Genomic DNA, 14,354 nt, shown 5'->3' with positions numbered 1-14,354 from the left:
TGCCGAGCTACGTTCCCTCGTGAGACGCATGCGCCGATTGGATGCGCTCTCGTGACGCGTCCCGCCTTCGAGCAGCGATTGGTCCGCGCGAGGCGATAAATAACCGAGGAGCCAACCAGGAAGTGCAGTTCAGACCTGCCGCTGGTCTGAGTGATATCCTCGTTACACCGGTGGTCGGTAAACCGGGCGTCTCTCGTGTTTGACACCTGGACTTGAGTTTGTTTAAACTTTGTGGGTAAAAACTCTAACGTGTTTAGATTTGCCACGTAGCAAATATAGACTGCAGTTCATACATGGCAGCCCCGGATGGGTAAATAATGAATCAGTGGTCCCGCTTTGCCAGGTGCGCTTTGACTTCAATGAGTGGGCGGGGTTAGGAGTCACCTGAGGGCGCTTATAAATGATTTCCAGGCATCCTGCATGCATTCCAGTGCTTCCTGTGGTTGTTGTGAGGTCCTGAAGTGAGCTGCCTTGCGCTTGATCTAGTCATGAGTTCTGCAAAGCCATACATTGGGTGTAAAATAGGCTTGATTTCCAAAGCCCAGAATCGATATGAGGGGATTTTATACACAATTGACAAAGTCAACTCCACCGTAGTGCTGGCTAAAGGTGAGTGTTGCAGGTTTGTCCACATGTTAAGGTGCAGAATGACTGACAGACTAGTAGAACCACAAATCTTTTGGCTTGTATCTAACTCTTCCGACTAGTCAAATGTTTTGGGACGGAGGGGCGCCCCACCGACAGACCGACAGCGCCCAAAGATGACATTTACGAGTATATCACGTTCCGAGGAAGTGACATTAAGGATATCACGCTCTGTGAGCCTCCAAGATCTCACCACGGCTTACCCCCAGATCCTGCCATCGTACAGGTATCCGAGGTCGAAGCTACACATTTAGAGGCGGCGCAGGACAAGTGCAATAGAATGTGTCTGTTAATTTCGCTTCAAGTGTATTCAGTCATCCAGTGCAGTACCCTCAGGCATCTACCCTACTTGTGGACCATTCAGCCCCCTAAGGATGACCGGCTATAACCAGCTTGCTGCTAGTTCTCTGCTTAACCAGCAATATAATGCAGCTCTTGGTCTCGGTAAGGCGCGTTACTGAAATAAACCTGGAATCTTGGTAGAAGATGCCATCGTAAATGCTGTTTCAGGGCCTGGGCTCCCTGGCTTTCCTATCAGAAGAGGCCCCATGGTGGAAAAAGCTGTTCAAACCCTCCATGTGGAGCAACCCAGACAGTGGGGTTCAGCTCAGGAGCAGGATCCCCGGTGGGTGCGGAGGAGGCTGCAAGGAAGCAGAGGAGCCGCTCTCCAGACCATAACGGGTGCTGGAGCCACCAGTAAGAAATTGTCCTGAAACTTTGGATTTGAAAGCGCAGAAATTTCATAACCTGGTGTGCAATAACAGAGGCGAGCTCTGTTTAATTTCAAGGAAGAGCGAGCCCGGGGATGGCCAGTGCTCAGCAGGAGAGCCGGCAGCAGAGTAATGAAAACAGACTGCTGCCCAGGAGGAGACAAGGTAAATGAAAGCCATGACGCAACCACTGTTGCAATAACTCTAACGCGGCGTGTTTTTAGGAGCACGCAGGCGCAGGAGCCGCAGACGAGGCCAGCTCATGGTGGCGAGTGTCCCCTCTGCCACCCTAAAATTCGACACGGACTTTGATTTTGATCTGTCCAACGCCCAGTTTAAGAAGGAGGAACTGGAGACGCAGGTGCACCACGGGGTCGGCCTGAAAGGTTGGCAGAAGGCTTTTTTTCTACGACTCCGTCTGACTGCTGGCATGTGTGAACCGCCCGTTTGTGTTTGCAGGAAGTCACGACTCGGGTCTAAAAGAAGAATCGTCCTTGAGTGGAGAGGACGACCATTTTGGACCAAAGTTCTACTATGATAAAACAAAGTCCTTCTTTGACAACATCTCATCTGATATGAAGTATAGGTGATTTTATCTTGTATAAACTGGTTATTTTGCAGAAGAATATATATTGCACTTTGGCGCCTCTTGTTATGTTGTATACGTTTTTCCTGTAGACTAACATGGGCAGAGGAGCGGAAGTGGAATTTGGAGACCTTTGGGGTCCCTGGACGCTTCCTCAGGGGTCAAGGCTTCAGAGGTGGATTAGCTGGAAGACGAGGAAGAGGCACCGTGCAGGCTGGGTTCTCTTGCAGATCCAGGAGTGGGCAGGTGTGAAGGTCAAGGTACCTTCGCCCTTCTCATGAAATATGGATTCAATGAGCCACTGCCGATGTGGTGCTTATTTATTTTTTTTGGTTTGTTTTTTCCCCCTCAAGGCAGTTATCCTGGCCTGATACTGGCGGCATTTCTTTATTTTCATTAATTTAGCTCCTGGATACTTGTTTGTTTTTTGAAAATGTCTGACTTTGCCTGTTGGGAGCATTGTCCTAATTTGTACATTTAATTTTGGGTCAAATGTTTATACAAAAAAAAGTGAAGTGAAAGTATTTAAAAGCTGAAGCTTGTACATTGCAAGGTAAATCTACTGTAAATAAACTTGAAACGGCTGATTATTTTACTTCATTTTTAACGTGTGTAAAAAGCCTTAAATATGTTGTGCTGAACAAGTTGGGCATTAACTCCGCTCAGTAATGGAAGCTGGGGGCTCATTGGCCCCCAGGAATCAAAGGATGGCCCGTCTCCACTGAGCAAGTGGTAGGTTACTCTGTCTGGACTGTACCAACAGCTGATGGAGGGGGGAAGCCGCTCTTTATTTAGCTAATTATACTCACCAGTGTTTCAGTCGGTCCATCAATATTATTTAAATCGATCACAGCTGTTAACTTGGTCTAAATGAAATCCAGTTTTCTGTTTTGTCTTTTCTTTATTACACGGCCAATTTTATCCACACACCCCCATTTCTCGACAATGGCCAAACTAAGTAACCTAATAGAGGAGCTGCGCTCAATCTACTAAATATTAGAATAAAAGAGCGCTTTTATTTCCCACATGACAAAATGTCGGTGGCGTTTCCGTCGGCGCGCCCCAGGAGTAAAGGGGAGGTGACACAACAGGCGATTCAGAAGGTAAAAGAAAAAGCAAATTCCGCCTTGATGCTGCGCGTTTGCTTCGAGTGTGGATGGGAGTGTGCGTCTCCGCCACTGGCGCAGGGAAAGTAACCCCTGTGGCGAATATCAGGAGAAATGGCAACTGGTATGTTACAGTCGGCCGAAGGTGTGAGAACAAACAAAGCGACGCGTCTCCAATATCGATGCGCTCATTTGTGCGTATTATTCACGAGTTTTGGATTTTTTTTACTCGCTTTGTTGTGTTCCATTAGCCGTGATTGGCTGTTGTTTGAAGTGTCTCCTCTGACCGTTAAGTCTTACTGCTAATTATAATAAGCAGAACGGAGGGAAGCTCAACTCCGGAGCGCTGCTTTCTTAAACAAACGCACCCCCTCATTCTAAAGATGATTAAAATCTTAAATGCAGATCCAGAAGCTGCAACAGACAAGTGGATTTTTTCCCTCGAGCTGGTTGAAGTTCGGAGAATCTAGGACAAGTGTAGTGGTGTCTTTAGATCCTATTTCAGTCTGTAATTTCCCACTGTCTGACCTGAGTTACTGAAGCTATTTTTACTGTCCCCACAAAGATGCTGGATGAAAACCATCATTTAATACAGTGTATAATGGACTACCAAAGCAAAGGCAAGCTGGCTGAGTGCACGCAGTAAGTGTTAACAGTCCCTCGCTGCTTTACAAATGTCAGACGAGGTCCAGACCTGCAGACTTGCTTTTATCTTGTCGTATTTTGACTTTTTAAAAAAACAGGTATCAGCAGATCCTGCACAGAAACCTTGTTTACTTGGCCACAATAGCAGATTCCAATCAAAACATGCAGTCACTCCTGCCTGCAGTGAGTACTTGTGATAACAAACATTTTACAGGGGATCATTTCAGCATATTAGTGCTCGTAGAAATAGAACATGGACGTTGTTGCTGTTTCTCCTCAGCCTCCCACTGCCAACATGTCCATGGGTCCTGGAGGGATCAGCCAGGGGGGCAACCTCAACGACAACGGGCCCCCCACGTCAATGATGCCGAGCCAAATGAGTAACGGTGAGCTTGTCACACGCACGTCGTCCAACTGTCCCAGACGTGGTGTTAAACATGCACCCGGACATCCCGATGTTGCTGCCTGCAGATGTGAAAGGCGGCGCCTCGTCCTCCCGCTTGCTCCTGTTGCCTGTGTGTGTCTGTGGTGCTCAGCTACCTGTGTGTCTGTGGTGCTCAGCTACCTGTGTGTGTCTGTGATGCTCAGCTACCTGTGTGTGTCTGTGATGCTCAGCTACCTGTGTGTGTCTGTGATGCTCAGCTACCTGTGTGTCTGTGATGCTCGGCTACCTGTGTGTGTGTCTGTGATGCTCGGCTACCTGTGTGTCTGTGATGCTCGGCTACCTGTGTGTGTCTGTGGTGCTCGGCTACCTGTGTGTCTGTGGTGCTCGGCTACTGGTCTCATCCATCATCCTTGGTGATGATGGCGCCGTGGCGTGTTTGTGATTCCTGTTACACCCTATCGACACTCATCACCCTGTCGCCCGCCCAAACTTCCCGTGCAGATGAACTGAATGTGGTTTCTTGACTGACTCCTCTGAGGGTGGTGTGCTGGCTGCTCTGACGGGGCGTGTGTGTCGTCAGGCGCCGGCCATGCCCACATGCAGCAGCAGCCGGCTAATCCCAACAGCAGCTTTGGTAGCTCAGCTTCGGGCTACAGCCACCCCACGCCCCTTTCCCAGGGCAGCACGCTCCAGGGCCCGGGGCCTGGCCATGGCTCCTCTTCCTCCTCTGCACCCTCCTCTTCCTCCTACTCCCACAGTAACCTCAACATGCAGTCCCACCGAGGTGAGCCAGGTACAGACGCTAATCCTGTGTGCTTTATTCCACTGTTGAAACTTGGCTTTGAGCGCTATTATTAGTATCATTAAAACCTGAAAAGATGTCGCGGTTCAGATCATCGACATGAGATAGAACACAGATAGAATCCAACTGCTCCACACACACTAAATGATATCAGAGGCATTCTAGTTTTTCACCCTCTGACGGAGCTCCAGGGCCTACAGGACAGTCATCAGGGGTATCAGCTGTTGGCCTACTGATGCAAACACATTCAGTTCATCAGTGAGATGGTTTACCCCCCACCCCCCCTCCACTCGGTTCATCTCAGACTCTTCGCCCTGAGATGCAGCCCCCTCCCTGGATGTCTGTGTGTATTTACTGCACTTCTGTCTGCACACTGAGCTCTTTTGTTTGCATTTATACCCCTGAGATGCATCTTAAAAGCATCTTCTCCATCAGGCTAAATGTAAGAGCTTGTATGTTGGAGGCCCATGGCCTTAACTCCATGGAGCCCCTCCTACATTTACTTCCCAACTAAGGCTTTCTTCCAACATTCCTTTGACCTCAGTTATTTCACACCCTTACCTTTATTGAGAGTGTCGGTATTTGTAATGTCTGAGCTCTTTCCCTCCATGATCCCACCTTCATCCTAGTCTCGATGATGCACCAACAGTCTGCCACTCCTCACTATTCCTCAGCCCAGGCCGGTGGGCAACACTACCAGGGACAGTCGGCCATGGGCATGATGGGTCAGGGGGCTCCAGGAAACACTATGATGTCCCAAAGGCCCATGGGAAGTTACCGCTCCTCACAGCAAGGTAGGTGGACAGCACCACCCTCCAGGTTGGCCTGGAAACCATGGACGGGATCTGGACATTGAGCATGTTGCCTTTGAGTGCTGAAATCCCAAATTTGAACTGCGAGTCGTAACATTTTCTGATTGTAGGAAAATGCTGCTTATGCCTTTGAAGCAACAGACCTTTCCTCGTGCTCTCTTGCACGTTCCATTTCGGCACCTTTTATGATTTCGGAGGTGTTTCAGTCTTGTCACATCACATTCTGTCTCTCCAGATGAAAGAAGCTGCGTCAGGACAGGCCTAATTATAGCTCCACCTTGTCCTATTATGTGTCTTCAAAGGGTGTAAACTACATACAGTTTCCAGGGCAACATGCCCATTTTCTCTGCCTATTTGCCTGGTTGGCTTGTTTTAATGACCAGCTCAGCTTTTAGAAACATTTAGCTGTGGGTCCACGAGGCTTATTCCCATTTAAATGCTACTTTCTTGATATAAAAGGTAAATGTGATCTCAGTGGACAGTCTTCTTTTATGTGAACTGTAAAGGACAGAGCCTGGAATCTGGAGTTTCTGCACACCGCCACCAGGCCCAGCTCAGATTAGCCCTACGCACCCCGTTGTGTTGCCTAAATCAGCCGAGCGTCCCCACCTCAGCGGCTCACTGGTCCGACCACACATGGTTTAACCAGTCGTGGTGTCACCTGTCTTGCAGGATCTGCACAGCAGTACACGGGACAAGATGAGTTCTACGGAGAGCAGTATGGACACACTCAGAGCTCCAGCGAGCCCATAAACCAGCAGTATTACCCCGATGGTAATCATGCACGTCCATTGTTTCTCATACACACAGCCCAAACACACAAATCAGCTCCTGAGAACTTGTTCCAAAAACCTGAGCAGAACCTCCGGTGGCTGCAGATCTTCATCTCACACACTTTTCCCCCCTTTGAAGCAAATCAAAGGCATTAGCAAGAAACTAATGCTGACATTAGCCTGAATTTTGTCCCTCCCCAGTGTGTCTGTGTCCATACTGTCCCCTTTGGTGTGCCGAAATTTCAGATTTTAGCGCTGGGGTTGAGGGAAAAGTGCAAACGTTCCCCTGTGTCTCTTTGTGCATCACATCTGAGCGAGAGGCTTTGAAAACGTGGTTTTGTGCTTGTCATCTTGTCAGTGCACATGTATTATGCATGTGTGTGCTTCCGTTTAAATGATATTTGCCATTTTATGTGTAAATGGGTTGTGCCTTTGCGGAGGAATGTTTTGCACGTCTTGAATCGCGTTCTCGACAGGTCACGGGGAGTACTCGTATCAGCCGCCACCGTATGGTGATCAAGGCTACGACAGGCCCTTTGAAGAATCATCACAGCACTACTATGAAGGAGGTATCTGCTTGGGATTTTGAAAGTATGACTTGTCCGTGTCGGCTTGTCAAATGGGTCCCGGCATGTCTGCAGTAAAGAAGGGGCCCGGATGAATGATCAGCAGCTGACATGTGCGTCTCCCTGTAGGTAACTCTCAGTACGGTCAGCAGCAGGCTCAGTATCAGCAGGGCTCCGGCCAACAGCCCTTCAGCCAGCAGCAGTATTCCTCTCAACAAGGCTACGGGGGGCAGCCGCAGGGATACGGTGAGAAAGCTGCTTCACTGGTGCGTTCACGCAGACACGAGCACACGCTGAACCTGACCTCTCTGCTGCAGCTCCTGGCCAGGCTGCCTCCTCCCAGTACTCCCAGTTTCAGCAGGGTCAGGGCCAACAGTACGGCTCCTACCGCTCTTCCCAGGGAGGCCCTGGAGCACAGCCACAGAGGTCCTATGCTTATGAGCAGGTACATTCCAAGAAAGGATTCAACTTTATGTTGTAATGTGTTTAATTATGCCGGAACCATGAGGCACAAATGGGATGCACGAAGCCCCTCAGCTACCAACTCCATGCTGTTACACAGCAGACGGGTGCTGTTTGTCTGCATCCTGGTCTTTAAATATATAAATAAGTCATGGAAAATAACTCCCACTTTCCCCATTAGTGCATTACACTTCCACATGCACTCACCAGCGTGCGCGCATGCGTCAGTGAACCACAGGACTCTGCGAAGAGCTGACGCACAAATGCAGCTTTAAAATAATGGCTTCACTCTCTGCTCGACACAACAGGTCAACGTGCGATTGTATAATATGCTAGCGTGATTTCCTGATGCTGCTGGTCTCTGCTGTAGCTAATAGCACCCTGACATCAGCGCAGAGCTTTCACATACCGAATGTGGGATTTAATGGGATGTCGGGGTCGCTGATGAAAAGCTCCAGACTCGGGATTCCTGCAGTAAAAGCTCCAATATGAATACTTTTTTCTGCATTACCCATTTTTTTTTGCTCCCAAATCTAACTGAGATAATGCATAGAACACAATTACATGAATGAAAATGATTTTTTTCTACTCTCTCAATTTTTTTTACAGGGTCAATATGGAAATTATCAGCAATAAGATCCTCCTGTTGTTCTCCCATTGCATGAAAATGGAAAAGGGAAGTTTGAAAGTTGATACCAACGGCTCGGCTGTGGGGAAGAATATCGACCTGCATCAGCTTTGCTATCTTCTCATTAATCATCACCCTCCAGAAACAATAAGCGATCTCATCATCGTGGACGTTTATCCTCATTAGTTTCAACCGTTTCAGAGGTGAAGTGCTGCTGGTCACACTAGAGCGAGCGAGCGAGCGGGCAGCCAACGGAGGCAGCTTAAAATAAGAGATGAGCCGGAGCAAATGGCCGGTCTCGCTGTTTTCTGCACTTCCCTTTACTGTGCTTTAATATTTAGTCAGTTTACTTTTTTATTCCCTCTTGGAGGAACTAAATAAGCCCTGGAGGAAATGTTCCATGATATTTCATAAATAGACTCCACTTTGACTAGCTCTGCTGCTTGTTCTCAGACCTAAACTGGTTTGGACTGGTTGGTTGTGGTGTGTTGCTGTGTGTCCTGACATTATCTTTTCATTCTCTATGTGTGTGTTATAGAAGTTAATGAGATCCTGTAGCTGACCCATGCTGCCTCTAAAGCCAGTTTCATCCTCTATCGTAACCACTCATGGAGGTATTAGCATTAGCATTATGCACAAGCATGTTGGGTTTCGAGTCAGATGGGTCTACAAGTCCGTGCCATTCAGTTTGGATTTGACATGTTGCCACTTTCTCCTGCAAGTTTTGTTGCATTTATGTCCTTGTGCAGTCCAGGCAGATTTTTCCACACAAAGCCAAAGTAATAAAGGAACAAAACAGTAGCTTGTCCTGTACCTCTGCAAGTGCAATACACCCCAATTCTCCAGGTTGGTTGTGATGGTAAATACAATTTTTTGGGATATTTTTCTGCATATATTACAGATATAATGTGTATTTATCAACTATCATCTATCTATCTTGATTGTAGGATGAGCATATGTCGTTTATTATACCACCTCTAGTCGTTTCACTTTCTTGAGCTGTAATAGGGATTATTTTTGACTGTGAAAATGAAATTTTCAGGATCTCTAACCTCAGAAGGGAGATGTAACACTAGTTTTGTCAGGTTAATGAAGATTCCATTGGACCTGGCTGTCATAACAGCTTCATAATTACTGTATGTACCTACCACTCAACAGTGACAATCAGAACTCTCTACCACATTTATATCAGTGCTTTGTTTTTCAGTTAAATGGAGTGTGTCATTCCTAATGTGGTTGGAAGGCCTCCACTGTGTATGTGTGTGGGGTTTTTGTAAGTGATAGAAGAGTTATGCATAATCATACTATGAATGTTATTTAATCATCTACTATAAAACGGCGTCGCTGATCTCTCCTGTCTTTTGTTACTGTTTGTTAAATAAAAAAATAAACATGTTGTGTTTATATTTATCTGTTAATTTGGGAGGTATTATAAATAATACTCTATCGTTATTACATACTGTATATAAAGTATACTGTGCATAGTTTACTGTAAGTCTGTGGTCTATTTGCGCTTCATACGTTAGGGGGCGCTGTGTTGCTGTAGAACTTAGTTGAGCATTTGGCGAAGAAGACGAATGCGGTTTGTCCCTTCAGACTTTCCGTACTGTTATGCGCGTTATGCGGCTTCGGCAGAAATGTGGTTTCTTTAAAACGGCGTAGCTTATCAGCGAATTTGTAGGTCACAGTGTGTTTATCACGTTTATAACGTATCGTTTCAACACGATGAGTCCTCCTTTTCTACCGCTTTTTAACGAGGAAAGCGTGCAGACATGCTGTTGTTGTCCAAACGTGGTGGCCGAGTAATGCATGTTCCAATGTTGGCTGTGTTGGCCAAGGTTAAAAGCTCTCTGAGGCTTCATTCAGACGTGTATTCGAGACACATTTTCAGACGAGAAGTTACAAGAAACAAGCTGAGTTTGGCCCGAAATGTCACCACGTCCTCTGGGCTGTGCGCCAAACTTCGGGGAAATTCAAAGAAAACGGATCTGTCTGAAAAGAAACTGGTATAGTGTTATTAATATTTTAGAAGATTTGCTCAAACATATAGTTGCTAACATCGATACTGACCTAAATCGCTATGGTTACAAAGATCTCATGATTATAAACTAGTTTATAAACCTAGATTATAAACCTCAATAATCTTTTACTGCACCTTAATGATAAAGTTCACTAAAATGCTGCATCAGCTAGTAAATAATTTGGCCGACACAAAATAATGGAGCAGAAAAATAGGACTGAATTACTAATGTGTTTTCTGTCTTGTGGTTGTTGAAACCTAAACTAATCAAAGTTCTTGATTTGGCAACTAGACCCGGTGCTTTGTGGACCATCGCCGGGTCAAACTGGTGGCTGGTTCTGGTGGAAAAGGAGCCAACAGCTTTCACAGTGAGCCTCGCAAAGAGTGGGGCGGCCCGGACGGAGGGAACGGAGGTGATGGCGGAAGCATCATCATCAAGGGTAGGTCTCCCCTACACCTGCAGGGAACGTGTCTCTTCAGTAGTGTTTCTGAAGTGTCACAAAGAAGATGTTTGAAAAAAACCCAAAAGATGGATTCTCTTTATTTGTCCAATTACAGCGAATCGGTTGGTTAAATCATTGGCTCAAGTTGCTCCCGTCTACAAGGGAGAGGATGGGCATTCAGGGGGCAGCAAGAATTGTTATGGCAGGAATGGCAATACAACATATGTCCACGTGAGTCCACGTGTGTGTGTGTGTGGGGGGGGGGGGGCGCATGCGTTTAGGGCATGTATCAACTTTAGCCTTTTATATCCTACACTTTAAGGTACCGTTGGGCACTGTGGTCAAAGAGCAGGGAAACACTGTAATGGACCTCTCTCAGCATGGCCAAGAGTTCACGGCTGTGTTTGGGGGGTCTGGTGGGAAGGGAAACCGCTTCTTTTTAACCAACGAGAACCGCGCACCGATAACATCGACCCCGGGAGCGCAAGGCCAGGAGAGGATCCTTCACCTGGAGCTCCGCACCATGGCCCACGCTGGACTCGTGAGACAACGCTGCTCATTTTTAATAAAGAACTAAATGGCTTTGAACAGCACGGATGTGACGGATGTTTGCCCTCAGGTGGGGTTTCCCAACGCCGGGAAGTCATCATTGCTCCGAGCCATCTCCAACGCCAGGCCCGCCGTGGCTGCGTACCCTTTCACAACGCTCAAACCACACGTAGGAATCGTGGACTACAGGGATCACGTGCAAGTCGCAGGTCGTATTCGCTGCATCATTTACGCTGCAGCAGCAACAGCATATTGAATAAGTTGCTCCTCTCCTCCGTGCAGTTGCCGACATCCCAGGGATCGTCCGGGGGGCCCATCTCAACCGCGGCCTGGGCCTCTCTTTTTTGCGTCACATAGAGCGCTGCCGTTTCCTCCTCTTCGTTTTGGACATGTCCGCTCAGGACCCCTGGACCCATCTTCAGCATTTGCAATATGAACTGGACCATTACGAGCCTGGCTTGTCCCAGAGACCTCAGGCCATCATCGCGAACAAAATGGACTTACCTGAAGCCCGGAGCAATCTGGAGGCTCTGCGCAGCCTCGTCACCAAGACCATAATCCCCGTGTCAGCCATCACGGGTCAGAATATGGAGGAGCTGGTTCTTCACCTCAGAGAGTTGTATGATGGTTACCTCCAGGAAGACGGCGCCAAGGCCGGCAAAGCCACAGGAAAATATCCAAATTATGAATAAATATAACATCCAAACAAACCCTTCTTCATGTTCAGTCATGTTTTCACGATGCACAGCAAAAATAGTTCCAAGTTTCTGGTGTTAAACGCTACAATGCTGGATAAAAGTCCCGAATCAAACCCAATAGCACAAGCAGACGTGGTTCATGCACGTGCTGGTCTTTATGGAGGGACACCGGTTTAAAAAAGTGGCCTCAGTCAAGGTACATTAGAGAACAAATTGTTTAGGTTGGACAATGATTATTCTTAAGAGGCTATGGTTTCCATGGAAACCAGCCAACGTTCTCTCTTGCCCTTCTTAAGGCCAAATAATGAGACGGTTTCTGTCCCTGAAAGCCTTGTCGCTTGTCTGGGCTGTAGGAACAACAAATAACAAATATATATGTAGCTGATCACCATTATGCCAATTTATGTCATTATGTTTATACATTTAATTAGGTCAGAAAAGTCAGATTTTGCTTGTTGCATACAAAAACAATGTAGAAATTAAATATATGTTAAACATCTGACTTAATCACTTATTAACAAAGTCCTCTGGAATGGGAGGAAGGACTTTCGGGACTCCCGGAGATCATCATGATTCTTGGCTTTTGTCTTCCTGGTGGCTGGTCTGGCCAATCCTGGAGCACCTTAACCTTTGTGGCTGTGAGGAGCTTCAGTGTGGAGCCTGAAGTGGGACCGGGAGAATTTGCCCTCTCCTGTGGTTCGGAGCGTAGTTGGCAGCCAGTTGCCCTCCATGTTACAGATCTCTACACGCACCTCCACACTGGATGTAGTCCAAACCCTTTGGTTTCCTCCACAGTCCACAGATGATTGTGGACTTCAGGAAAGTTACAGCCCCTTTGCCCCCCCTTGCCCTCACGGACTCCTTCCGCTTCCTGGGCACCACCATCACCCGGGACCTTAAGTGGGAGCCAACCATCAGCTCCCTCATCAAGAAGGCCCAGCAAAGGATGTTCTTCCTACGGAAGCTGAGGAAGCTCAATCTGCCTCCCAGGATGTTGGCGCAGTTTTATACGGCCATCATCGAGTCCATCCTCACCTCCTCCACCACCGTGTGGTTTGCTGGTGCCACCGTCAGGGACAGACTGAGGCTGCAGCGCGTCGTGCGCGCTGCCGAGAAGGTGATCGGCTGCAGGCTCCCATCCATCCAGGACCTGTATATCTCCAGGACCCGGAGGTGTGCAGGTCGGATCACGGCCGACCCTTCCCACCCTGGTCACGGACTGTTTTCCCCCCTCCCCTCAGGCAGGAGACTACGGTCCATTCGGACCAGAACCTCCCGCTACGCTACACTAACAGCTTCTTCCCCTCTGCCATCAGGCTGCTGAACACCAAGTGACTTATCACTTAAGCACCATGTACAGCAGCCAGCCGGACTCACGAACAATACACTACTCCTCATGGACCTGCACTATTTCTCACCACTCACTATTTATGTAAATACTGTATATAAGTCTTATTTTATTTTATTTATCTTATTCTAGTGTGGTGTTGATGTCTAATGTTATGTTGAATGTCGCAGCGGCACACCACGACAAATTCCTAGTTTGTGTAATACTGTGTATTACATGTACAATGGCAATAAACCTTCTTCTGATTCTTCTGATTCTGATTCTGAGTCTTGGCTCCAAACAGGCTCCAACAGGTCCTCTGAGGTATTTGCGAGAGTAACGATGTTGTCTGATGGATGATTCATCGGAAAAATCAACCATCTGCCACTTTCCACATCCTTTCTGTGGACCTTTGCATATGAGGCGCCATTCAATTTCCCTACGGGGATTAATAAAGTACTAATCTTAAATCTTAATCTTCCTGTTGTCTTCGGTTTAATGGTGGTTTCCATGTCGCATAATCCCATAAACTCTTCTTGTTGATTCGGCACTTTATGCTTCAGTTGAAAAAGGGATCAGCCCCAGACCGTAAAAAGTAACGACCAGTAGTCCTTCAAGTTTAATTGTACAGCATTTATTACTGTGAAGGCCGTTGAAATTAAAATGAATCATTTGTTGTGATTGGATTGCTGGTTGTCAAGACATTGTGAAAGAATCAAAGCAAAGGAAAAAACAATTGAGAATCCTGCGAGACTAGACGTGAATGCACAGACAGAAGCAGCATCTAAGCGTGGGCCTTGGTACTAATTTGCACAAGAACAAAAATATAACTTATTCATGTGATGCAGTTGCATATGTGGCCTGTAGGGGGCAGAAACAGTACAAACTTGTACAGTCCTTGAACGTCTCGCCTGGAAGCTCACAAAACTAAATCGTGTCATTTAAAAAAAACATTGCTTTCATTCTTGTATATATTTTCTTTTTCAACATGAGCGACTTATAAAGTGATAAACCGACTAGAAATATGTTTAAAAATCAAGGACTCGTGACTTCCACAGGCCTCAGACTATATTTTTTATCATATTTCCTCCCCAAAACCAGTTTAACTGGCTGAGTGACAAACCTGCCTCCGTCCTTTAGACCTGTATTTTCTATCTTTATTTTAGGCAAGGTGTCAAGGAAACCTCAGACATTTAT

The 14,354-nt window shown here is 47.0% G+C and overlaps 3 protein-coding genes across 12 annotated transcripts; all 3 read left to right on the top strand.

The window, feature by feature from the left end:
- The first annotated feature begins 4 nt into the window (after positions 1-4).
- On the top strand, positions 5-2,526 carry lsm14b (LSM family member 14B). The gene is made up of 8 exons (XM_057040278.1): positions 5-609; positions 708-871; positions 951-1,089; positions 1,156-1,341; positions 1,434-1,520; positions 1,580-1,741; positions 1,815-1,941; positions 2,034-2,526. Exons 1-8 carry the CDS (start codon positions 489-491, stop codon positions 2,191-2,193), a joined length of 1,146 nt encoding a protein of 381 aa, XP_056896258.1. The 5' UTR covers positions 5-488; the 3' UTR covers positions 2,194-2,526.
- Positions 2,527-2,753: 227 nt separating this feature from the next.
- LOC130529746 (calcium-responsive transactivator-like) lies at positions 2,754-9,524 on the top strand. 10 transcript variants are annotated; one of them, XM_057040269.1, is made up of 11 exons: positions 2,761-3,044; positions 3,613-3,689; positions 3,791-3,875; positions 3,973-4,078; positions 4,658-4,870; positions 5,554-5,673; positions 6,364-6,465; positions 6,941-7,033; positions 7,160-7,276; positions 7,348-7,475; positions 8,102-9,524. In XM_057040269.1, the coding sequence occupies exons 1-11, from the start codon at positions 2,976-2,978 to the stop codon at positions 8,126-8,128; spliced, it is 1,137 nt and encodes a 378-aa protein (XP_056896249.1). In that variant the 5' UTR covers positions 2,761-2,975; the 3' UTR covers positions 8,129-9,524. The 10 variants fall into 10 exon arrangements, with proteins under 10 accessions (XP_056896255.1, XP_056896254.1, XP_056896252.1 ...); XM_057040267.1 differs by having other exon boundaries at positions 5,509-5,673; XM_057040270.1 differs by having other exon boundaries at positions 2,762-3,044; positions 4,658-4,861.
- A 180-nt stretch (positions 9,525-9,704) lies between these two features.
- Positions 9,705-11,842, top strand: mtg2 (mitochondrial ribosome-associated GTPase 2). The gene is made up of 6 exons (XM_057040266.1): positions 9,705-10,126; positions 10,433-10,580; positions 10,699-10,814; positions 10,906-11,124; positions 11,203-11,341; positions 11,415-11,842. Exons 1-6 carry the CDS (start codon positions 9,893-9,895, stop codon positions 11,822-11,824), a joined length of 1,266 nt encoding a protein of 421 aa, XP_056896246.1. The 5' UTR covers positions 9,705-9,892; the 3' UTR covers positions 11,825-11,842.
- The last annotated feature ends 2,512 nt before the right edge of the window (positions 11,843-14,354 follow it).

The sequence above is a fragment of the Takifugu flavidus genome, chromosome 8, assembly GCF_003711565.1.
Source record: "Takifugu flavidus isolate HTHZ2018 chromosome 8, ASM371156v2, whole genome shotgun sequence".
Taxonomy (NCBI): Eukaryota; Metazoa; Chordata; class Actinopteri; order Tetraodontiformes; family Tetraodontidae; genus Takifugu; species Takifugu flavidus.
This window is presented reverse-complemented; position numbering and strand designations above follow the sequence as displayed.